At 41.9% G+C, this 24,419-nt stretch overlaps 1 protein-coding gene across 4 annotated transcripts in view; it reads right to left on the bottom strand.

The window, feature by feature from the left end:
- Window positions 1-24,419, bottom strand: part of SLC44A2 (solute carrier family 44 member 2 (CTL2 blood group)) — a 54,700-nt gene that overhangs the window by 10,616 nt on the left and 19,665 nt on the right. For all 4 annotated transcript variants that reach the window (XM_020791574.3, XM_020791575.3, XM_072991644.2 and 1 more), the window contains exons 2-18: window positions 19,773-19,821; window positions 16,259-16,332; window positions 14,727-14,811; window positions 13,470-13,554; window positions 11,298-11,426; window positions 11,016-11,076; window positions 9,287-9,416; window positions 6,667-6,750; window positions 5,390-5,502; window positions 4,884-5,015; window positions 4,417-4,516; window positions 3,838-3,930; window positions 3,599-3,683; window positions 2,214-2,476; window positions 1,939-2,033; window positions 802-905; window positions 121-194 (exon numbers count right to left, since the gene is read on the bottom strand). In XM_020791574.3, the coding sequence (XP_020647233.3) occupies window positions 121-194; window positions 802-905; window positions 1,939-2,033; window positions 2,214-2,476; window positions 3,599-3,683; window positions 3,838-3,930; window positions 4,417-4,516; window positions 4,884-5,015; window positions 5,390-5,502; window positions 6,667-6,750; window positions 9,287-9,416; window positions 11,016-11,076; window positions 11,298-11,426; window positions 13,470-13,554; window positions 14,727-14,811; window positions 16,259-16,332; window positions 19,773-19,821 (1,756 nt within the window). The remainder of the gene's footprint in view (window positions 1-120; window positions 195-801; window positions 906-1,938; window positions 2,034-2,213; window positions 2,477-3,598; window positions 3,684-3,837; window positions 3,931-4,416; window positions 4,517-4,883; window positions 5,016-5,389; window positions 5,503-6,666; window positions 6,751-9,286; window positions 9,417-11,015; window positions 11,077-11,297; window positions 11,427-13,469; window positions 13,555-14,726; window positions 14,812-16,258; window positions 16,333-19,772; window positions 19,822-24,419) is intronic.

Below are 24,419 nucleotides of genomic sequence, written 5' to 3'. Positions count from 1 at the left end.
GGCGCAATGCCAGGGAAGATCCAGCTGTTCCCCGGCCTAATAACGCGGTGTGTCCCCATATTAAAGCCTCCAAACTAGAATAACAGCAACCTAATGACAAATAATTGCCCAGCTTCTCACCTGATGATGTTTCGCATGAGCAGTAAAAAGGCATTCCTCGCAGAAGTGCAGAAGTTGGTGCCGTAGATGGCAATCTGGGGGTTGAATCACAGAAGAGGAACACAGCCATTATGTCAGGTCTTGAGGGTAATACTAGTAGCTTCTGATCACATGTCCCAGTCCACTTCCATGTAAAGCAAGGGTGCATATGCTTCAGATGTCCGGCATGGGGCCAGTTCTTCTTGCCCTGGACACCGCAGGCCACATGGGAAGGTCAACTCCATTGCAGGGGAGGTAGGGAAACAACAGGTTTTTTTTTTTACAAAGCAATGTGATGGGCATGCCTTGTTTTGGGGAAGAACAGCATCTCCTGCAGGTACAATTCCCCAGGGAGGTGGGGCTTAGGGGCCATAAAATAATCCTGTGTGGCTTGTGCATGGCCATCTTATATCAATGCCTAACTTGGAGCCAAAAAGACAATTGTCCAGGTGGACAATTCTCCTTCCCCTTCCTTAAGGGGGTGAAAGTTAAAGGAGGGATTGTGGCCTCATCCCAAAGCTCTGTTCATCAAATGGATGGGCCAAATTTGCCTCACAGGCTGGCTGATGTAGCCAAATGGCTTGGAAATAATCACCGGGGGAGGGTGTATCTAAAAATCTGTTTCAGTTCTACAGGTGAACGAGAAAAGGTTGATTTCCTTACCATAATGTATGCATTCCTGTTCAAGAACTTGATGAACTTCTCCAGGCACCAAAAGCAGCATTTGAGACAAGTCAAGAGGAACTTGGCAAACCTGTTCTCTGCAGCTAATATAAGAAGAGCAATATAGGAAAGGAAGTTGTTTATCTCTCCATTTGTCAGAGCGGATAAAGCCACATCTACATAATTTGTTTACAGGCACAGAACTTTGAATGAACTTTACAGTCAGGGAAACACAACTCTGCAGAACTGACTTTATGCACAAAGGAAAACAACAACGTTCAGACTCTCATCATTAAAAAAAAATCCACACCTACAAATATGAAAGTTATTACTTTGATCCAAAGTTAAGTGATAAGGTGTCCCTGAACAGTGAGGGCAATAGGGGCAATTCTTACTTGTTTGAAACACACAGAAATTAACAAAACAAAACAAAAACCAGAATCCCCCAGAGAAATCTCAGAGTCTCAAGAGCAGCCTGCAAAAATGACTTTGTTTGGATTAAAGCTTCAAGAATGTCCCGATCAACATGGCTCTCCCGAAGTAACCCCTCCAAGCTCCCGTAGAGAGGCTGGGGCACTCATCTCTTGGGGAACTTTCTGTAGTACTTTCCCTTTTGACCTGCAGGTCTGTTACTCTCCCTGGCTTTGTTTTTGCTCATATTCTGAATACAGGCAAAAAGAAGCATAGAGCATGAGAAACATACCTACAGGTTCTTGGCGAAAGGTTTCCCGACATTACAAAAATTCACGCTTCAAGATGTTGATTTGAGCAAGTGGGTATTAGAAACACATCTACATCACTGAATTGCAGAATTAACTTTTTTTGGCACAACTATGGTTCTGTTGGGTGAAACTTCTAGCCAGTAACCTAACCAATGTCTTGAACTAGGCATTTCCTCCAGCAGGAACCCAGGATTCAAAAATCTTTCTGTGAAATTATAAGATGGGTGGTTTAATAATCAAAAAGGAGCCCTAGGGCTTTGCAGTTACTTTGCCAGTGGCAAAAACCTAGTCCAGGAAAAACTTTTGAAGATGGATGACTGGGCCAGGTCACGTCAGGATGACATCCAACCTGACCAACGCATGGCCACTCCTCCCTCTCAGCATGCCTACTGCACCACCTGTCCCCATCCAGTACCTTTCAACCTATGATCCAAGTATTCCAGAAGGACACGAATGATCTGGACAACAGCAAGAATCAGAGATCCAAAGGCCAGCGAGCCAGTATGATACCTGCCAGGGAAAATTATGGGCAGAGAAAATGCATTAATGGAGGTTTCATAATAACTCAGAATTCCTGCCAGGGATCCAGATTTTCCACAAAACCATTCTCTCTTCTTCCAGAGATCGAGGCTACTGGCTGTCCACAATAAACACGTGCCCCCCTCCCCTTCTTTTAGGCTCCTTTATTACCTGAGTGCACGGCCAAAGGAGGAAAAAAGAGGGAAGGCCGGCATATCATCAGGTTTCTTGAAGGCCCAGTAGTAGGAGGCAAAGGCTCCAGCCAACGTGACTTGGCCCAAGGCAATGACAAAATTGGCTAGCCAGAAGAACATGAAGGCATTGTAGATCTGGAAGATGATGAGGTACTTGTGATAGGCTGTCTCACCGCCATAGAAGGCAAACTGGCAACGAGCATCTCGGCACTGCTTGGTGATGTTGGAAGTATTGAAAGTCTGAAAGGAGGGAAGAAAGAGTAACTTTCTAAACTCTGCCTGGCCCAGGCAGTGATAGACCCAATCAGGCACGCTCCTTGGGAAGGAACGATCACATGTGGCTCTTTGTTTCACCTCAGAAACAGGCATGGGCATTTGGATGCCTCTTGCTGGAGAGGAGGACAATGGGGCAAAAGCCACCGTTTGTTAATTCGGGGCTTCTGGGTGTTGCAAAAATAACAGGAACCGACAGACTTCACCCAGTATAAACAGAGGAATAAAAGACTCAACTCCATTGTCCAGTTATCCTTCACTTCAAGATTTCTTCCTCCTCCTGCCATTTACAATGTTAAAAAAATATGGGACCATGATTTTATCATGCCGTCTACTGTGGGGAAACTCAGGAAGGGCCATGGGGCTTCTCTCCTTTTATCCATGGAACAGCCCTGACAGGCAAAGTAAGGCTGAGTGCAAACTAATTTGTCCAAAGTAACCCTTACATGTTTTGCAAATTTACAGGGATCAGAACTCATTTTTGCACTACAACTGTACACAGAGCTTCCATCATTTCATACCCCACATGGAAAAGTTTCCCTTTTGGACTGCAACTCCCTGATTTTTAGTCCAAATAGGTAAACTTGTCTCAAAACATGGTGTAAGATTTAATATCTTAGAGTAATGAAGACAGTTTTAAGCACACAGCTAAAATATAAAGCCACATCTAAAACTTGCCCATTAAACAATAGTGAACACATTACCGATCTTCCACAGAAAGATCATGCAAATGCAACGCCTTTAAAACCTCTGTTCTCAGAATCTATATACAACTGTGGATAGATTGGCAGGATGCAGGGAACGTTTTGAACGTCTCTGCTCCAAATCCATCAGAGTACCGTGAGCCAGAATCTATATTACCCAGGAGGTTAGAGGAAATGAAGGTGGGATGGGCAGCCCATAGATGCTTCCAGCAGCTCAGATTCAATAGGTGGCTCACTGCTCCATTCTACACACAGTTGTGGCTTCTGAACTATCTTCCAGGAGCAGTACCATGAAGAAAGCATGGCAGTAATTCTGGAAACATCTCCCCTGTCCCATTAGGTGGTTGAAACTGTTCCATTAGTAACAATTTTAGATTGCTTTCACCTCTGGATTGCACGTCTCTCCAGCATATTTGCATTCTGTCTCGTTAAACACCTTGTAGACAGCTTCATTGGAGGTAGACAAGAAACTGGAAGCAGTCAAGGAGCTCTGCTTTATAGAGTTTTACAGCCCACTCCCACCTGGCTCGCTGAGCCTCTAAGAAACAGTCAGCTTGCTAGGATTGCCCCAGTCATCTGTTTGCCAAGACCAGAGTGTGGGGCAAGGGAGCGGAAGAAGGATACACAGCTGTGCTGGCCCAGTAAGCAATGCAAAGACACACGAGGAAGAAAGTGCAGAGGGGAAACAGCAAGGACGTCATGATGTGACCAATGGCCCTGCCAAAGAGATCAGAAAGAGGGGAGTCAATTTCAAGGCCTCACTTATAACAAAGCCTACTGCATACTTTACCAGGTGTGGCCTGGCTTCTTGACACACCTATACCCCAAATCATTTTTCAATTCCAGCTAACATGCTACTATCTTGTTTGTGTACTGTTGCTACTCCCATGTCACAATTCTGTAATAAAGGGATGTCTTGCAATCCTTTGCAAATAAAAGTAGCACTTTGTATTTGAAATAGGCACTTTATCTAATTGTTTCTAGACAAGAGAAGAAAAGTACGTCTAGAGCCATTTCATTTATCTTTTAATGCTTGGTGGTCATGCCAGATTTTCCACTGGTAAAGGATCAGAGGCAACAACTGATCCTGAGGAACTGAAAGCATGTGTGTGGGGGGTGTAGGGTGTGTGTGTGTGTGTGTTTGTGTGTAAAAGCCAAGCCTTTGAAGAAAATCCATGTGGCCCATCCTCATGTTAACCTCACCTGCTGGCTTCCTTGATCAATGCAATGGCAATGAGGATCCTCTTGCGCAAAAAGATCAGCAGTAGGATGATGACAACTTCCAGAATACAGAGGATGATCACTGGATGAGAAAACAGAGTGAGGTGTGCGGGGAAGGAAACTCTTGAAGAAGAGGTGCCGTGCAAAACCTAATGAACACTAGTTCCACTGTGAAGAGGGAAAACCAGAAACTGCCAACTCTGAAGGACTTTTGAAACAACTGAGTCAATCAAGGTGAGCAACTGTGGTCCTGCTTTGCAGCTCCCATTAGCCTGCTGTATGGGACCGCAGGTGTTCTAGTCTAATAACATCTCAAGGGTTACAGCGGCATACCCATACATGGAGGCTAAGGAAATCCTCCTTCTCTTCTCCCTTCTGGTCTTTCAGAACCACATAGGAGTGCTTATCTTACAAAAAAGGCACTAAGGGAGACAGAACAGGAGACTTACTGAAAGCTAGCCAGGTTTGCTTCAGATGGAGATAGACACGGAGATCTGTCTGGAACCCAAGCTCCATCAAGGAAACATCAGACCCCGCTTGTCCTTTCAGCTGGGCGTACTCCATGTAACAATGGAAGATCCCTGCAAGAGGAAGGCAGCAGTAAGAGTGAAACAACTGGGGACAGGGCTGTTAGCCTAAATCCACTTGTTAGATCCAACTAAAATGAATCACTTAATTACAATTTGGCAAGTTAACACTTACATCAGTGTTACTGATTCAATGGATCTACTCTAGTTAGGACTAACAAATGGATTTAGGGTGTATGTCTACCAGCTGGGTGGCAGTGAACAAGCTCTCCACTGTCATAAGAGGAGGGGGACACTTCAACACCAAGGGTTTGCAAGTTACAGATGGAGGTAGAAATGTAGCTTCGGGATCTAATACTGATGAGAGGCTGTGAGGTTCCATTAGGTGTCCACTTTACATGCCAGATTCCTGGCTTAATCAAACTCACCGTATCCAAGCACCAGGATCACCAGCACAATCATCACCCAGACCATGATCCCTGCCAGGAACCGAAGCAAGACAATAAAGATGAGACTGACCACCATAGAAATCACCAGGCCTCTGCAGAGAGAAAACCACAAAGAAGTTCTCAGCTAACTTTTCAGCAAAAAACATTACTGGTCTCCATGTTCAGTTATCTTACATGCCACAAAGAAGCAGGATGGTGGAGTAAGAGGTGCAGGAAGTAATGGGTGCTTACTACCACACTCACTATTATATAGTTATATGCAACATATCTGTGAAGATTCTCAGTCATCCAGGTATGGTTATCTGGAAGTTGAGTCATGGCAACTGGACTTCTTTCTTGTTAGGCTGAAATGTTTCGCTACTCATCCAAGTAGTTTCTTCAGTCTGAGGAGAGTTGGCAGCAGACTCCTGAATTTCTTCTCCTTCCATAATCTTATTGAATAGTAATCTCAATTTCAGTATTAACATCTTTTTAAAATTTTATAGTGCTCCAGTCCCAACCTATCCATTCCTGGTGTTTTTCCTATCCTTAAATTCTTAATGTCTTCTATTTCTTCTTCTTTCGCTAACTATTCCATCAAATTTCTATCACTCTCTTGAAGTTTTGTTTCTAATTTTTTTTCTATGTATGTTTTAACCTTAATCAGTGACTTGCCACTGTTCCTTCTAACCCTAATAGATTTCAAATTCTGCAGTATCTATAGAAGCAAAATCAGGTAAGTTAATGAAGCAAAGCTATTCCAAGTAGGGATGTATAGATGAACTACGTATATGAAGCTCATGATTTAATATGACTCCACATATGCTTGATCAATCTGCCCACTTTGGCAGGACAAAACAAGACCCACCAGCTTAAATCAAACCAGTCAAAATGTATCTACTCCTGGCTCACTAGAAAGTCAGCTGACACCCCAGATCTAATTGTACACAGGTCAATACCTGCACAAACACACTCGCCGCTCTGTCAGATTGATGTAGAACCCTTTCCTCCCAATGCTAAGCAAGTCCTCATCTTCATGCTTTAATGCAAGCCTGGCTCATATCAATTCACCTTCTTTAAGAAGCTGATCACAACAAGCCTATTGAAGGCTCCCGGACCTCAAGCAAGAGAGCAAAAACTAGCACATGCTACAGAAGCAGGCACTGGGAGAACAGGACCTCTTTTATTGCACTCCTTAACTTTTTCCCCCCTGATTCTGCCTTTGGGAAAGCCCAGGCACTGATTAATTCTGCAATCTGTACATCAGCTTTGCTTACATTATTATCCAGTACCAGGAAACGGTGTAATCTTCAAAAATCTTCATAGCCACTTGTCTTGCTTCCAGAACCACATTTGCCTTTCTGAAAATGAAAACAGGCAGAAGTAAGCAAAAGGGAGGTACATTTCCATTCCGCCTGATATAGTGGCTCACAAGAGCATGAAGTGGACTCTCCAAATAGAAGCATGCACTTTGCCTTTTCCCAGGCCAGGCTTTGCACCTTTGGCTATGCCCTGCTCTTCTGCTGCAGGCCGGCAGAAAGCTTTGTTCCTTGTCTAGGCCACCCACGCCTCTAACTTCTATGTTACTCTAAGCTACTTTTTAGCTGTCACCTAGAGGAGGGCTAGGGAACCTGTGGTTCTCCAGATATATTTGAACAACTCACATCAGCCTGACCAATAGTCACGGGAGATGGGGGAGATGGGATGCTCCAAATTGTAGTTTTTGTTTGTGGCCCTCCAGGCATTACTGTACTGCAGTTTTCAGTATTTTGCATCACTGGCTAGGGTCACTAGGGCTGCTGCAGGTTGCAGTCCAACATCTGCAGAGCCACTGTTATCTGCCCCTGGCTTACAGGCTCCACTGTACCTGACCCAGTGCTTTTTGCAAACTATGAAATGATTGCTCTAATATTCTCGAAGGCTTGCTCTAGTATTCTTGACTGCTCTAGTACTTAGTTTGTTTTATGCTGACTTAAAACAGTGGAGTTGGAATGAGAGCAAGCAGCACTAGCTAAGTCAACCATCTTGATTTTGTTTTCCTTTATTCTCGGGAAGCCTTAATTTCTGTTACATATTCTTGGCCTGACAGAAATGTACCTGATGATCCACAGATCATTGAAGAAAGTTGCAGAGTTCAAATGCAGGCCTTCTATGCCCAAAACATAGCCTGCTCGCCTCTCCCAATACTGCATCCCACTATGTTTCTTACTCTCACCCTGCTTTTTGAACACTTTCACTGCCTCCACACATCACGTATTGCACAGTAATTCAAACACAAGATGCCAAATTAAATGGAAGAAGCTCTTGCAGATTTGGATACTCTCCCAGTCTAAGCAAACTAAGTTTGTAGTTCCCACAGAACATTCCAGTTAGAAGGACAGACAATTTTCACAGCTCCAAGCATCTTTTAAGCAGGGTGGAAACTGAGAACATTTTTCCATAATACACCAATTCTATACATATGTGACTTGTGATAACTGTCAACATACAATTTTTCACTTGGTATGAGGGATAGGAAAATGAAAAAAGGACCTCAATGCTAAATTTAGGCATCACTTAGAATGTTAGGTCAAAATTAATTAGTCAAAGGTAATGTTGATTTTTTAAAAAATAATTACCCCATAGCCCCAAATCCAAAATTAAAACTCTAAAATACTTATGGCACTTCTCCAGGTGTCTGGACTATACTGCAAGTTAAAAACGATTGTTCTAAGAACAATTTAGCCACTGCTAGGGTGTGACTATATAGCAAAGGAAATGAAAATTCACTTGCATTCACTTGAGAAGTCACATCAGGGAATTTAGGTCTATGTGATTTAAGTGGCCACACAGAAAGCAGAAAGGATCTGTTTTTTAAGAAGTCCAAGTCCAAGCAGCAGAGACGGAAACTACAGATCCTGGGTGGGGGGAACGACTCCAGTCTAATTTGTGTCATGTGCTCAATGGGGGAAAAAAGTGAATCAGACTGCCCCAACCCCCTACTCTTTCCCACTTTTTTTTTATTAATGTGGTCATAAGCCCTAGTTACACTTCCCTCCTTCCAGACACAAACCTTGGCATAATGACGGGAGTTCAGTGTGCCTGGGAAGCTGACAGCAATGCCAATCATGATTGCAGATTTCGTTACAAGTCTGGACTGCTAACAAAGTCACTCAAGGCATGAGCTAACAGGGTCACCCAAAGCTGAGACATCGGACTAAGATCATCCACCCTCTTCAGGATTAACAACCACATGAACGGAAGAGAATTGGTAATTGCAGTGGTAATGGAACATAGAAATTCCTGAAGGGCAGCTACTGGGCAGAAACAGCAGCAGAAGGTGACACTGGTGGAAGATCTTTTGCAGACAACAGCAGAGAAACTCAAGCTAACTCTTGTTCGTACTGTGCAGAACAAGACAATGATAAACCACTTTCGAACATGTTATAATTTGAAAACTTGTTAAGTCAATCCATTCCATATTTAATTTCTCTCTTTTCTGGTTGCCTTCATCTTTCTTCAGCATTGTTTTCTTCCTACTATTATTGTCTTTTGTAGTGAAGCCTAATGTGCCCAAAGTATGATAGCCTTAGATGAATCATTTTTGCTTCTACAGAGGTCCTAATAGGCAGCTTTTAAAACTAACTTTTTAAAAGCTGGCTACCTGCTGTAATTGTATAGAGAGCTTTCCTCAGCCCGTTTCCTAACTGCCTACTGTTACAATTTTTCCATCTATGACTCTCTCACCCAAAAAGTTTCACCAAAAAGTTCTGGGGACAAACAACATAAATAAGAACAACGTAAAGAAATGGAAAAAGAACAAGGAAACCCTGCAAAACGTATTCTTCTGGAATAATTTGGCACTCCTAAATCCTCATCGGATCCCGTCCCCAGAAAACAAACTTACTAACAACTCACCTGGCACCTTCCACAAGATCTGTCACATTTCTTGTCTTTCCACCTCCACTTCCATCATCGAAGGTAGTCTCATTTCCAACCATGATAACTCCTTTCTTGGCGCTGATTGCAGGTAAACATCTACGAGCCACTATGAATCACAACCCCGAGAGAGAGAGATCTGAGCAGCTGGGGAGACTGACATCCCTGCCGCACTCTGCCAAGGAAGCTCCCTACGGCCAAGAGGATAAGAGGAAAGCCACAGCTGCCACACGGCCTGGCAGAGAAAGAGTTCTGCTGGGCAAATAAAGAAGCAATGCAAGGGGGCAGGCCTCTTTGTTTGTGGTATCTTTGGCTGAAAGGTAAGGGAAGTCTGTATCTAGGTTGAACAGGAAGCAATCAAGCACTTTCCTAAGTCAGTTCTTTTAGGACAGGGGTCTAAAAATGCCTTCAGGCTATGCACTCCATCAGGGCTGGGCTTGAGTATCTGATGTAACCACTGGGAGCTGAGAGTCAGGCCTGCAACAGGTAGGAAGTACAAGTTGGATGTGATTGATCTAGGATGAGGAAAGTTTAAGTGATTGTGCTGAGCTTTTTATGTACATTACCAGGCTGGAAGGGGCTTTGGCGCTTGTCTTTGTCCAGCACTGAGTTACTCCCTCAGCTGACATACTAGTGTAAGCCTTGGTGCCAGGGTGGAGAAACAGGGAGAGATAAGAGGCAGCATAGATGAACCATGTCCGCCTATTCAATGTTAATAACTTGTGGACCTCTCAAGCACCATATAAAGCCATTAAGCATGTCTAATAGTGTGATCAATTGATAATGCATCTGACTTTCATTAATTAACTACAGATTGGACCACGGGAAGTACCCTGTCTATTGCTATTCAGAAGGCCATTCCAAGGCCATTTTTTTGCCACCTTGCCTATCTTAGTCAAACAAAAGTGACTACTGGGTAGGGGTAGCGGACATACAAACCCTAATGTTCAGCATGAAGCAATGTCTGAAATGGCGCATGGAAACTGAGCTCAGTGACGTAGCACCCTAATGGAGTACGGCTTACACATTGGTTTTTATTTTTTAAAAAACAATGGGAACTACCTATCTGTCCTTTATTACCGCAAATGTATTAACTTCACACACCAATACACAATTCTGGTAACTTCCCCAGGAATTAAACTAATTAAAAAAAAAAAAAACTAGACCAGTTTTGACCACTAGGTGAGCTGGGAACCTCCATGTCAGTTCATTACCCCCATGACAACTAGAGGTATCATTTCAGATGATAAGTGACCAAAATACACACAAGGCAAGGCATGTACTGCACCCTGAGGTTTTGCACTAGTCTGGAAGAGGCTGGCTGATACTTCAGGGAATTTCTGCAAGTTCAAACTCCAGTGATCTCTATGTAGGCAAAAACCAGAAAACTAATCCATTCTGAGAGATCCAAATGGAATCTCTAAACATTTGGAGAGACTTCTCAAGAACGCAGTTGGGTACGATGCCGTTGGAAAGATAATGAAAGCAACCAAGCTAAGTTACCAAATAGGGAGCAAAACTGCAAACTCAAATCCAGCCAAAGCAAAAAGCATCCCTGCAGAGCCACAGCAATGGGAGTCTCTGTGTGGAAAACCCAGATTTTGTCCAATTGTGGAAGTGGGTGCCAACTGCAGTGGTTGTTTGTTTGCAAAACAAGAATCAAGTCCTCAGGCCTTCTCCCCTGGCTTACTTTCCCAGACAGACTTACCGGGCCTGCTTGGAGTGAGCATGGCAGGACAGTCACCGTCTCTCAAAACTTCAGTTGCGCTCTGGAACAGATTGAGGGATTAAAAGAGAGAAGGTAGCAATAGTTAATTCCTTGCCCAAGAGAGAGATTCTACACACAGAGAGTTGGACTTGATGGCCGTTTAGGCCCCTTCCTACTCCAATATTCTACAATCCTTCCGAGAGGGACAAAAACAAAATGAAAATACAGCTCCACATTTCAACTAGGTTCCTTGTCATCTTGCTCATCATATGGCACACTCACCTTCTTCAAATCTTTAAATCCTGGAACACAAAACTGCAGATAGTATTCCTTGAGGTCCTTGGATAATATTTCACTGGTTGAAACTTGTAGGTAGGTGAGATATTGGTTGGGGCACTGGCTGACACAGATCTGAAAGAGGCCAAAGAAGTCCCACAGTGTCTCAATGTAAACCTTGTTTATCTAGTAGGCATCAGCTGGAGTGAATTTACAGCATGGGGGAAAATTCCTTTAGCTGGTAAACATACAGCCCTTTTATAAAATGTGCAGTACAAATTCCTACGAATACCCCCATCTCTAGTTACAATGCTGAACTAATTTGTTTGTTATATTGGTTTAAAAAATTCTAATCCACTAAAAAGGCAGATGTTTTAGAAATGCCACTGTGCTACAAGTACATAATTATGCTACAATTATAGCGGGGAAATACAGACTTTAGCACAATCTTTGAAAAGGCGCTCTTACATCCCCAGTGAATATCCGGCAATATTAAAACAATATGTTGGTTGTTGTGGGTTTTCAGGACAAAGTAGAACTGAAAATGTTAACAGATTTAGCATGTTTGGTTTAAATGTTATATTCCAGGCTTTATGTAGAAATTCTTTTATTGGGATATTTGTAATGATGAAAAGAGAACAGCTTAACTTCCCTTATATCTAAGAAGCTCCTGTAGGGGACAGTGTAATGAAACATGGGGCATCCAAACAAGAAGTAAAAATTTCTGTTTACTTGAAAATTATGCAAAAACTCTAAGCATGCAGACTATATTATAAATAATAGATTCTCATTCTTAACGTGCATAGATTTTTCATGAAGATTTTCTGGAAACAGACTTCTGAATGAATAAAGTTGCTTTACCAAAATAAAAATACCCAACACAGAAGAAGCCATGTTGACTGATAAAGTCCAAAATTCATCTGTTATGAGGATCATCCTACCATTGGTAACACTGGCCAAAATCCTGTTGCACAACTAGCAGTAACTATGAAACTACTGAGGCATCCCTGCCGCACTTATCCCTGTGCTTATCCCTGAAGCATTTCTGTCAGTGCATTGTGTAATTGGTTGTGCTGGGGATGTGCAACTGATTGTGCAATCACATGGCACAATTCCTTGTAGCCAGACATAACACCTGGCACATTTATGCTGGCGTGACTTTACATTATGCCATTCTATGAATGGAATACTGGCCGTTATGCCTGTGGATAGGATACTGGCCTTCGAAGCTTGTTACATCGTCCAAAAAACCAGATGTCCATAGTACGATACACCTTATTAATCATACCAAATTTTTTTTTAAAGGATAGGTCTAATTACTTTGGAGTTGGCATGGAGAAAATAATGAGTGCTCAGCGACAGAGCACTTGGATAACTAACACAGTGGTTCCAGCACAGCTGATGATGGAGGCTTCTGGGAACTGCAGTCCAAGAAAACTTTGGTTACCCAAGGTTGGGAACCACTGAACTATCACATCTGCCCACAAACACACATAAGGCTGTTGTGGGTTTTTCGGGCTCTTGGGCCGTGTTCTGAAGGTTGTTCTTCCTAACGTTTCGTCAGTCTCTGTGGCCGGCATCTTCAGAGGACAGCACTCTGTCCTCATAAGGCTCCTCTTGCTGTCATGATGGAGGAGGCAGGTAATCTGGGAGTGTATCAGACCACTCATTAATCAGATTCTGGACCTCAATACAGTGTAATTATGATTTAACTCCATTTGGATTATAAAAGTCTAAAGTGTTCAAATAAAAGCGGCACCTCAATGAAATAAATTTTAATCATTTCACTTCTTAAGCAAGATTTCTAAAGCAAGAAGCATACTGTCTGTTAAATGCTGTACATGTGTGCCAAAGAAGGAATCCTCTTAAAAGAGCATCAGACTTCCTTTGTTAACCAGGTCAGAGTTTTCAAGGCTGTTGGGTACCCCCTGCCATGGGCTCTCCAGCACTATTGCACCCCATCTTTCTTCTAGTGAAAGCATCTCTCAACCTCCCCAACACTTTAGATATTAGGTATCGGATGACACTGCACATTGGCCTGCCTATGTTCAGGAATCATTGAAAGAAAGAAAGCTCTCATCTTCTTTGTTGTTCCTAAAGTTACCAAGTGCAAATGTCTTGAAACTGTGACCTATCTGGAGGGAGAACATAAAAGGCTATGCCCAAATGGAACTGTACCTGCGTTGTGGGACACTGAAATTCCAGCAGCACCAAAGGGCTGGCACACTTCATGATGTTGAAATAGAATAAGTAGGGTTTGTTCCTGAAAGCAGAGGAAAGATCTATAAGAACATCTTATTGCACGTATAAGATGTTCAGTGCAGGTGCAAATTGACTCATGGAGTATAAAACAGTACAGATGCTATTCTCTCCTCTCATCCACCCAATACGTGTTTAATGCTATCTCTTGTGACAGCAAAAGGTCCTGGAAGTGCTTTAAACAAATGAGGAATGCCCTCTGACCAGTGATAATATTTAGCCAAGCAACGGCCATAGAATTCTGATGTGGTTTTCCCATGGTGAGTAAAATGCACTCTGCACATGATCAGAGACCTACCATACCATCATTTACTCATGTACATTTACATTACTTGAATTTGTTGTCCTGGTGCCCATTTCAACTGCATTGGAAAGGCTGATGAGGTGAGTAAAGAGAAAGTTGAAGAGCCCAACAGGTTGTCAGCACGGACCTATTTCATCCCTGCCAAGTTTGGCCCAAAGTACCATCCACAGCAGACCATGGCTGAGAAGAGAGGAAAGGAATGTCTCTCTGCCTAAATTAGAGTTAGTTTCCTGACTTCATTTTGGCACATGGCATGAACAGCCACAACTGCCCATGCTAACTAACCACAAACATGCAGGGGGAGTGTGGGGGGAGAGTGCTTTACCAGCCCTGCAAAATCTTGCAAATGTAGAGATCAAGGAACATTCCAGAATATCACATAGTGGTGTTACCGTTTCATTTGATGAGCTTAATGAGCTACCTCAAGAGTAAGACAAGCAGGATATTAGGTTTTGCTATTTTGGCACTAGGACCAGCATCAATCCATACCAAGAAAACAAAGTTAACTCTTCCCTACCCAGAAGAGAAAGCAGAAAGATAAGGATAAATGGAAAGACGCAATCACAAAATGCCCCGTTCTGACTTCATACCAAGTGGCCAGAGCCCTATTATTTACATACACTGGCGTAAGTGCAGGGTGTAAACTGCAGCGACAAACTGCTGCTATTTAAGGGTCACCCCTTTTCGTACCCCAGTGGCAAGACTTGGTGCCCAATGAGGAATACAAGCGTACAACTGATGGCAATCTGCTGCAGCAATTTATACCATTATACCTACACTGGAACCTATAAAAGAGGAGGATTCTGGCCAGTGTTTAATTCACCATGCAAGGAGCCATACAGATAATGAGAGGATTTCTACTAGATACTTACTCATTGATGGTTCCCTTCTGGCCACAGAACTGCCCACGACTATCTGTTGGATAGATCACCTTCCGGGGATCTCCTTGAGTCCATGCTAAAGAAAAGAAAGAAAACCACTGTCTGACTTGCAGTGCCACCTGTGTTCCCAGCCACTACTCTGAATTGTTAAGATGCATTTTAACCCTCAGAACAAACTCATAAAGTGAGGCATGATTCTATCCCAGGCCACCCAGTGAAATCAACACTATTTAAACCCAACTTAAAGTCTTTGTTCATTCCGTTACACTAGCTCTCTGTCAACCTCCTTTTCCATCATTATGCAATGATTCACCAAAATTAGAGGAGCTGCTTGTATCATCCCATGTACCCCCTATTTTGGTTTGAAAGATAAAACAGGATCATGCACAACATCACAACAATTAACTTGCATTATAAATTAGAACCCTCCCACAGAAGAGAATGCAAGGGGAGATAATAAGAATATATTTCATGCATGTTTCATATTTATAGAAAATATGCATTCCTTACATTTACAGTAGACTTTATTAAATAAAGGAAGTCATTCTCCGTCATGGCTGTGGATATATGCTATACACACAAATACACCCACCTGCTCGCACTCAAAAATATAAGAAAGACCACCTTTAAGGGGCTTCTCTCAGGAGGCGCACAGGACCCCCCTTGCCATTCATCTTTCAGCCTTCAGTCCAATTCCCTATATGCCCTTTAATAGGTCCAGGCTGTTTACTCTGCCAAAATGTCTCAGTCACTGCCTAAATTTCAGTTGGACACTTTAGACAATTCTGCCACCACCATCACCATCAGGCACTGGTGGAGTAGCTGAAAGCAGAGCAATTCAAACTGACTGAATGCCATTTTTCAGATTTGCTGGTAGACGAAGGGGTGCCCTTCCAAGACAGAGATTTTAAATGAAGAATGCCCATTGCAATGTTTGTATAAGGGCCACATGGAGCAAACTAAAGTTACTCTTCTCTGCACAGAAGACACAAAATGGAGGGACACGGGTAATTTAAGTGAAAAATAAAAATACAGTGGTCAGATACTGGGAAGGTTGTTGCAACGGATTTTTGTTATGTGAAAAATGGACCTAACCATTCATTTAAATTGAAAAAGCCCCCTCTGCCTTCTATTCTGCAGAAAAATAGATTTATTTTTTTAAAAAGGAGGGCATTGCAGGGGCTGCATTCTGGTGGCCCCTCAAAACATTGCAAACATTGCCCCCAACCACTTTTAATATTTGGCATGACTGGGGACCCAGAGATGCAATGGGCTCATAAAAATGGCATGGAAGGGTTGCATGTGGGCCACAAATAGCATGCTGTCCACTCCTGAACTAAAGAAAGAAGAGTCTTTTAAACACCTTATCTACTTTTGATTGGTTTTGCATGTTTTTTACAGCCATGCACATTAGTGCCTGTTGAAAGCTTACACTTCTCCACCCTACCATGAAATAGTCACTCTTCAGCAAAATGGCTGTTTCCTAAAAGCCACCGAATGAACAAGAGCTGCAGCATACATACCCACGACGCCCACGGCAACATAGCCCACGATGGCAACCAGGAGCAGGATGCAGCAGATGATATCCGTGCAGCCCCTGAGCAGAAAATGAAACAGCCATTAGGAACTGCCCCAGAATCCCAATTTCCTATTCCTCTGAACCCAAGCGAGAACTGGTCAGTAGCTTGGGGAGGAGGTCATAATTCCTTCTCCACAGGGCAGATTTGCAGCTTTTAAAAAATGATACCCTCAACCAAACAGAATTAGGCACTAACTGAAAAGATCGGGAAGAGATCCTGCACCTCCTTTTTATGACAACCTTTCAAATATTTGAAAAGGGCTATCTTATCTCCCCTCAGTCTTATTTTCTCAAGGCTGAACAGCTCTAGTTCTTTCAGTCTTTTCTCAAAACGCTTGGTTTCCAGTCTCCTGATCATCCTTGTTGGCCTCCTCTGAATTTGTTCCAATTTGTTAACATCCTTCTTAAGGTCCAGAACTGGACACAATACTCTAACGGAGGCCTAACCAGTGCTGAATAGAGGGGGATTAGTATCTCGAGGTATTAGGAGACTATACTTCTGTTTATACACCCTAAAGTCACATTTGCCTTTTTTGCAGCCACACTGCATTGTCAGCTCATATTAAGCTTGTGATTTATTTATTTATTTATTTATTTATTTATTTATTTATTTATTTATTTATTTATTTATTTATTTATTTATTTGATTTATACCCCGCCCATCTGGTCTAAAAGACCACTCTACAATAATTCCAAGATCTTTTGCATTCATAGTATTACTGAACAAAGTATCCCCCATCTTGTAACTATGTGTTCCACTCCATGGGTGTAGATGTTTGCACTTATCCCTGCTAAATTTCATTTTATTGTTTTCAGCCCAGTGCTCAAGCCTATCCAAAGCATTTTGTAATTGTATCTCACATACAATTCAATTGCTTAATTTAAATTTTAAAAAAAGAGTCCATCTGCAGCACAGGTAATGAGTGGGAGAAAACAACTCTATACCCAAAATGGTGGCAAATCCACCCATCCACTGTAAAAAGCAAAGCAAAGCGTGCTGCTTATATACCGCCCCATAGTGCTTCAAGCACTCTCTGGGCGGTTTACAAGTTAATTATGCAGGCTACACATTGCCCCCCCCCAGCAAGCTGGGTACTCATTTTACCGACCTTGGAAGGATAGAAGGCTGAGTCAACCTTGAGCCGCTACCTGGGATTGAACCCCAGGTCGTGAGCACAGTTTTGGCTGCAGTACAGCGGTTTAACCACTGCGCCACGAGGCTTTTTTTTTAAAAGTGCAAAATGCAAAGCAATAATTTCCAGAGCACGGAAATAATTATTTTCTAGACTACAACTTTCAGAATGCCACACCAGCATGGCCAATTAATAGTCCAAAACAACCCAGAATATTTCCAAGCTCTGGGGAGGATGCACAGTTTTCATTTATAGGTATGTCTGTAAACATTCTATGTTTCTGATTTATAATTCCAGTTTTCAAACAGAGTGTGGTATTTTTGCACTCTTAAGTACTAGAACCCAACAACTTTTTAAAATTTTAGTCAGAATCAGAAGGAAATTCCTTGAAACTCCTTAGTTTCATCAGGGCTGTCATGACAAGATAGGGCACTAAATTCATATTTTACCATTCCCATTAGACAAAGGAAGTGACTCTAGTTTGTTTTTTGTTTTGTTTCTGCTTTGATCTCTTCCAGAAATTGTGTCTGAACCATGTGTTCAAGCCATCTGTAGCTTATTTGTTCTCATAATTCTCACCTGCATCTGTAGCAGTCTTAGACAGGGAGTTAATTAGTGGACAGTTTTTTTCCTTCTGAGTACTTTGATTCCATTCCATATATTACAAATACATATTTTACACCACCGTTCATTCATATTTGAAAAACAAAACAGAAGTCTGTCTCTTAAAATCATGGTTATTTTAAAATAACATCTGTGTGAAACAGCAACACTACTAACCTTTGGTAATTGGTTTGGAAAGCCACAGAAATCCAGCAAAAAGTTACAGATAGAACAGGTCCTTTGAACCAGTGGGGATGTCATGAGTTAACTCCTCTTTTAAGTTCCATGGATTACCTTTTCTAGTTGTGACTTACTACTAGGTTTCAGCCACCATTTTGGTAACAAAGGTGATGAAACAGATATGCACCCCATGAAGGAACACTTAAAAGGAAACAATAAATAATTTATTTATCTATTACTGGCAAAATTTGAATTTAAATATTTTCAATCTTCTGTGGCATATACTACCCTGTGCTGATAAAATTTTTACCTCTTACAGCTATGCCGGATTTCTGGGCAATTCCGGGAGCTATAGGGCAGGATCCAATCCAATATTTATACCTGCAAAAGTTCAATGGCATAACTCGAAGCAGGGAACAGCCAGCAACTAGTCCCCAGCCAAACTGCTAGTAAAGTGCCAAGTCTGGCTTGGGGACTAGGAATTTGACTAGGATTTGTCAGTTAGTGGCTATTAGAGAGGGGAATAGCCACTAACACAACAGTTATACCATTATTCTTTACACCACAGGTGTAAACGTTAAACTGGATTTACATAATCCGGCCACTATCTTTAGAAGCTCCTTTCCCAGCCCCTGATTATTTGTGTGCGTACCTTTGCAAGAAGGTAGGGGCAATATGCCAAGGAACATCCTACCAGGGACATGGTAAAAAAGACAAAACTCTGGCTACTGGGCTTCATGGAAGTTGAGGTGCAGCAAGGTGCTGCTGACATGTGAACTCTGAGGGACCCACTCATTTTTCCCTGGAAGATCCTCCACAGGGGAGAGTTTGGTTGTTTGTGTGGAACTCAAATAGAGCTTAGCACTTAAAGATATAAAGATTCATCTGGATATCTTTGTATAAATGCTTCACACCTCTTCCAGACAGAACAATAAGTTATGTGTCACTCTTGGGGAGACATTTTGCTTTTGTCTGTGGAGAGGAATGTTTGCCATGGAAGAATGGGCTTTCTTCTAATTCCTCAGAGTTCACAAGCCAGCAGGTTGCATGGGAGTGCTAAAGAAGTGGTAAAGGGTTGGAACTGCAACATGACACCACAAAGGCATTCAAACACCCTGATGAGGAAGAAGTGTTTGGGTGCAAGGATCAGCATTTTCAGAAGCTTAACTTGCCCAAAAGCAGGGCTAAGAGTGGAGATCTCCCTTGGTAAAGGGCTGCTTCCTCCTGACACATTATAGGGAAGATAGCTATACCAACACGAGAACATTCACTGTAGTATCACCAGCAGATTACTTGCTTTATGTATACATTTATTGATCCAATTCATATCCCATGTTTCTCCTAGAACAAAGGCTGAAGGTAACTCACAACAAGATTAAAAACATGTATAGTTTAAAAACTAAGGATAAAATACCATGAAACAAATTATAATATTAAAATACTGTTGAATTAAAATGCATTGTAAACAAACAATTATGTTTAAAAAGCACAGCATGATACTAAAAGCCCTTCTCAGAAGCTGCCCAACTGCTCACAGCTTACCTATCATAAATAGGGCCTTTGAAACTTGGGTCATATTTTTGAGGTGTCCCTAGGAAAGAAGGAAAAGAAAATATTGAGTTCAACATTTCAGATGGCAAGAAATTGGAAACTGGGTGATACATTGGGAACCAAGCAAAAGGTTCCTGGCAGATTATGCCTTCTTTCCCCCTGTTCCAGAATGCATGGAGGTGAACAGACAGCGGCATTATATTATAGGTTAAGAGCAGTAACATCTGGCCAGCACTGCACTTTAGCAGACATGACAAGCATCCTTTGCATCAGCTAGGCAAATAACTTCTTTATTCTCCTGGTCTCTTCAGAGAGTGGATGAACTACAAAGGCTGTACCTGTTAAATGTTTCTTCAATGTGCATTTTTAGATGCTCAGGTATCTCCAGTCAGACTGTTTTCTGGTATTTTTATCCAAGAAACATGGAAACCATGGCCAAATGTACAGGAGGGGGAACTCTGCACTATAAATAGTTGCATCAGATAGGACATTTCCACAGGTATGATAAGTGGCATCACAGAGATGTAGAGATGAGAGAAACTACTGCCGCCATCTTCAAAATCCATCTCATCTGTGAGGCTTATTTATGATCCTCCTTTATAAGTTTCGCTAAATCCAAAGGCCAAGCCACAGGAGACCAGCCCCTAAAACTCTTAGCATTAGTACACACCTTTGCTCGCAGTCATACCTTCGTCCTTGAACCACTCCTATACTTTCCTTCTCTGTTGCCGCTTTGTGACTCACCCCACCCCCAGGTCTACCGTGCAAAAGTCTGGAGTTTTAAGACACAAGCCTCCCACACCAAGCTATTCCATGATATCTAGTTTCCTTCTTGCATAAATTTCATATTTGAGTGCAAACTCTTCAGCTTTTTATATGCTAAAGGCTCAAAGTCACCAATGGGCTCCCCTTCCTTTCCTCCCCCATGTACACAAATTGATTCTGAATACTCAGAAGTGGTTCTTCTGGGAACAACCCTGGGACTGTGCAGCTTGCCCAATGCTACACAAGCTGGCCTCTTCTCCTACAAGGCACAAGGGGGAATCAAACTCCGGATTCCTGGCTCTGCAGCCAGATGCTCCATCTCACTGAGCAATCCAGCAGATAAATTATTTAATACTGGTGCAGATGATTAGAGGAGTTATACAAGCTATAACAAGAAATGGCAAACAAGTAATTGTTCTGGAGATATTTATTTGGTATGCTGGGAACTAGGTAGATATGTAGAAAGGAGCAAAATATTTTAGCAATTTTCCTGCCCCGACCAAGGAGCAAGTAAGAGGGGTAAGACACCCAAGACACCTTCCCCCACTGAGCAGAAAAAGGCTCCCTTTTCTTCCTCTCTAGCTTTTAAACAGCAAGATAAGAAGCCAAGTTGCAGAACAAGTTCTGTGCTCATGCTTCTAGGCTCCTGCTAGAAATATTCAGAGACAAGAGAAATACACACACATTGTCTCACTGGAAATAATCTGGAGAGAGGAGCCTGTATCTAACCCGAGTTCTATTTCATCCTATTGTGCTTAGCCAGCAGCCTCTTTTCAATATCTGTTCTCAATCTGGAACCCAATTTTATTTGTATGTTTAAGTGTATAGCCCACATTCTACAGTGATGGGGGCAAGTAACAAATGAAATAACAGTACAGAAGACAGCATCTCTGAACATGTGCAAAATAAATTTTCTACACATTGAAGGGGGGAAAAAGCCGCTTATGCCCAAGATTAAGGGAAATCAAAGCAGATCTCATTTTTAAAAATTGCAGCAAAGCTCCTATCGAACATCCCAAGCAAGTTTCAGCATACATAACAAAAAGAAACCAAAAACAAATGTATTTCAGCACCATTAAGACTAACAAATTTACTTTAGTGTGAATATCAGCTGATTTCTACTGCAGGGTAGACATCTTACAGAATATTAAACCAGGACTTCCAAGGAAACCCAGAAATGTTAAACTGTTTTTGAGGACAATCTGGAAGAAATAAGCCAGCTGATGATAAAGGAAATTTTCCAGTAGACATTTATTTTGCTCCACCAACTGGCAAGACATACAGGAAGGGATAGGCCCTCTCTGACAACAATACTATTATTCCCTCTTTGCAAGGGCCCAGATGCTGTTACACCTTAGCTACAAATAAAGACAGATTCTTGTTAGCGTAATTTTACCCTTACTGAAATAATATCCTCTTCTGAAAGGGAGAAATCCCCAGCAAACTGAAGGCCATAATCTGAGATCTGCAACTCTGAAATCACTTTTGTATGCTGGGAAAGAACGCAAGCATGACATTTTTCCTCCTGAACATCTTTCAGGGATTATTTTGCGATTCTACCCATCTAACATTAATTATAATCAAGCCTCATGAAAGGCTGATATCATTTCTTTCAGAATGCTTTTTATTTGTAAATGTGTTAATTTTATACAAATTTTATTTCTACATCTTCTAGGTTCCATATAAAAATGTAAAATCCAAAAGTATTAAAGACATGTGACTTTTATGAAGTCACAGTCATGTCACTTTATCTTGCAAATATCATCCTTACAGCTAAGAAAAAAGGGGTACTGTAGGTTCAAAAGCTTAAAAATATGAAAAGTGAACTTAGGTTGTCCTTGAATATAAAACATAAGAGTGCTGAAATAAAGGAGCTAAACACTGTCAAAAATAGAGGAACGTAAGTGCAGTAAAATATTAAAAAGAATGTTTAAGTCACACTCCGAAAGACAGGAGCATATCTATCAAGAATACAAACTCCTTCAATAGTAAAAAGGAACAGTAAGGGCTTATAGCCTAAGAAGGCAAAGAATACAGTGGTGCCTTGCTAGACGATAATACGTTCCACTGAAATCGCTGTTTAGCGAAATCATTGTCTAGCGAAAAGCATTTCCCCATTGGAATACATTGAAACCTGTTTAATGTGTTCCAATGGGGAAGAATCGTCGTTGTCTAGTGAAGATCGGCCATAGGAAAGCCGCTTTGCGAACCGCTGATCAGCTGTTTAAATCACTGTCTTGCGAAGCTTAGATCCCGAAAACACCAATTTTGCGAGTGCAGAGGGAGCTGTCAAAATTGTCGTCTAGCGAAAATCGGTTTGCGAAGCAGAGACCAAACATTGTCCAGTGAAATTCCCCCATAGGAATCACTGTTTTGTAAATCGCTATAGCGATCGCAAAAAGTCAATGTCTAGCGAAAAAAACTGTCATGCGGGGTAACTGTCTAGCGAGCCGCCACTGTACATCTCTAGAAGGCATTGAAGTTCTTAAGAATAAAATTGTTACAAGCCTTATTTCAGCCTGTCAGCATCTTTACATGTGTGCGCGTACACACACACACACACACAAACAAACTTATTTCTAAAAAGAGAAAAACTAATCCAACCTTGGCCACTTAAAAAAATCTAAGGAGGAAATTCATCCAGGGTGATTACATTTCAGCTACTCTAAGTACATCTGGCTGACATCAGTTCCATCATGTCTCATACTCTCCACGTCCTCTTTGGAGCTGGAAGGGATCCTATGGATCACAGGATCCAGCCTCTACCAAGGAAGCACAACAGGGAATTGAATCCCAACCTCTGGCTCCACAGCCAGAGATCTAAACCACCGAGCTTTCCAGCAGTTCTTTGAAAGTGCTGTCATCAAAATAAAACCAAGGCTAAAACAGAGCAGAAGTGGTGCTGAAGTTTCAGAAACAAGAGAGTAAAACATGCCTCAATGTCTTTGAAGAACTGTCCTGATTTATGTTGAAACATGACCTGGTTAGACATCCTCTAACTTCGTCAGCCAGGTTTAATATGCGCTCTCTCATTCTCACTCTCTCATTTCCATCTGCTGCTCCTCTGTCTGCACATGGAAAGAAATGGCTTTGTTTTGGAGATGCAATATGATTCATGTATTTTTCTGAAACAAGACCCACACTGTCTCTGTTTTTAGATGACAAACCCACGTGTCACAGCAGGTATCATCCTAGAAGTAACCCTTCTGTGCGTGCAAAGTGAGAGAATGCCTCTTTTCCAATGGTGCTTTCCATCTGCATATCTGTTATGCCACCTGCTTCATCCGCCAACTTAAGAGAGTTGTAACTGTTTGGGTGATTATGATTAATCAAATCATTACACACCATTGCTCCAAATAACACTCAGCATTTGTAACTAACTCCCTGTTGCCATGTTTTCCTAGAGAATGCACTCAGAACAGTTCTGCTCTTACTATTTTAGGACGCTACCGTGTTTCCCCAAAAATAAGACAGGGTCTTATATTAATTTTTGTTCCAAAAAACTGCATTAGGGCTTATTTTCAGGGGATGTTGTTTGTTTGTTTTTTCATGTACAACAATCTACATTTATTCAAATACAGTCATGTCATCTTCCGGTTGCTGCACAATGGTGAAGGGCGGGGTTTCGAATTAACTGGGACTTATTTTTGGGTTAGGGCTTATATTAGAAGCATCCTGAAAATTAATACTAGGTTTGGTCTTATTTTTGAAGAAACGGTATATTCTATCTTAAAGGGCAACTCCTGCTTGAGTGGTTAATTCTCTGCCAGGTTGTTTTGTACTGAGAACCCTTACCAACTGGCCTGGGCAGTAACTGCACTGCGAGGAAGAGGGGGAGGAGGAGGACATAGGGCTAAAGAGTGTATACAGTAA

The sequence above is a fragment of the Pogona vitticeps genome, chromosome 2 (genome assembly GCF_051106095.1).
Source record: "Pogona vitticeps strain Pit_001003342236 chromosome 2, PviZW2.1, whole genome shotgun sequence".
Classification (NCBI taxonomy): Eukaryota; Metazoa; Chordata; class Lepidosauria; order Squamata; family Agamidae; genus Pogona; species Pogona vitticeps.
Note: the sequence above shows the minus strand (reverse complement) of the source record. Positions and strands in the feature narration are given on the sequence as shown.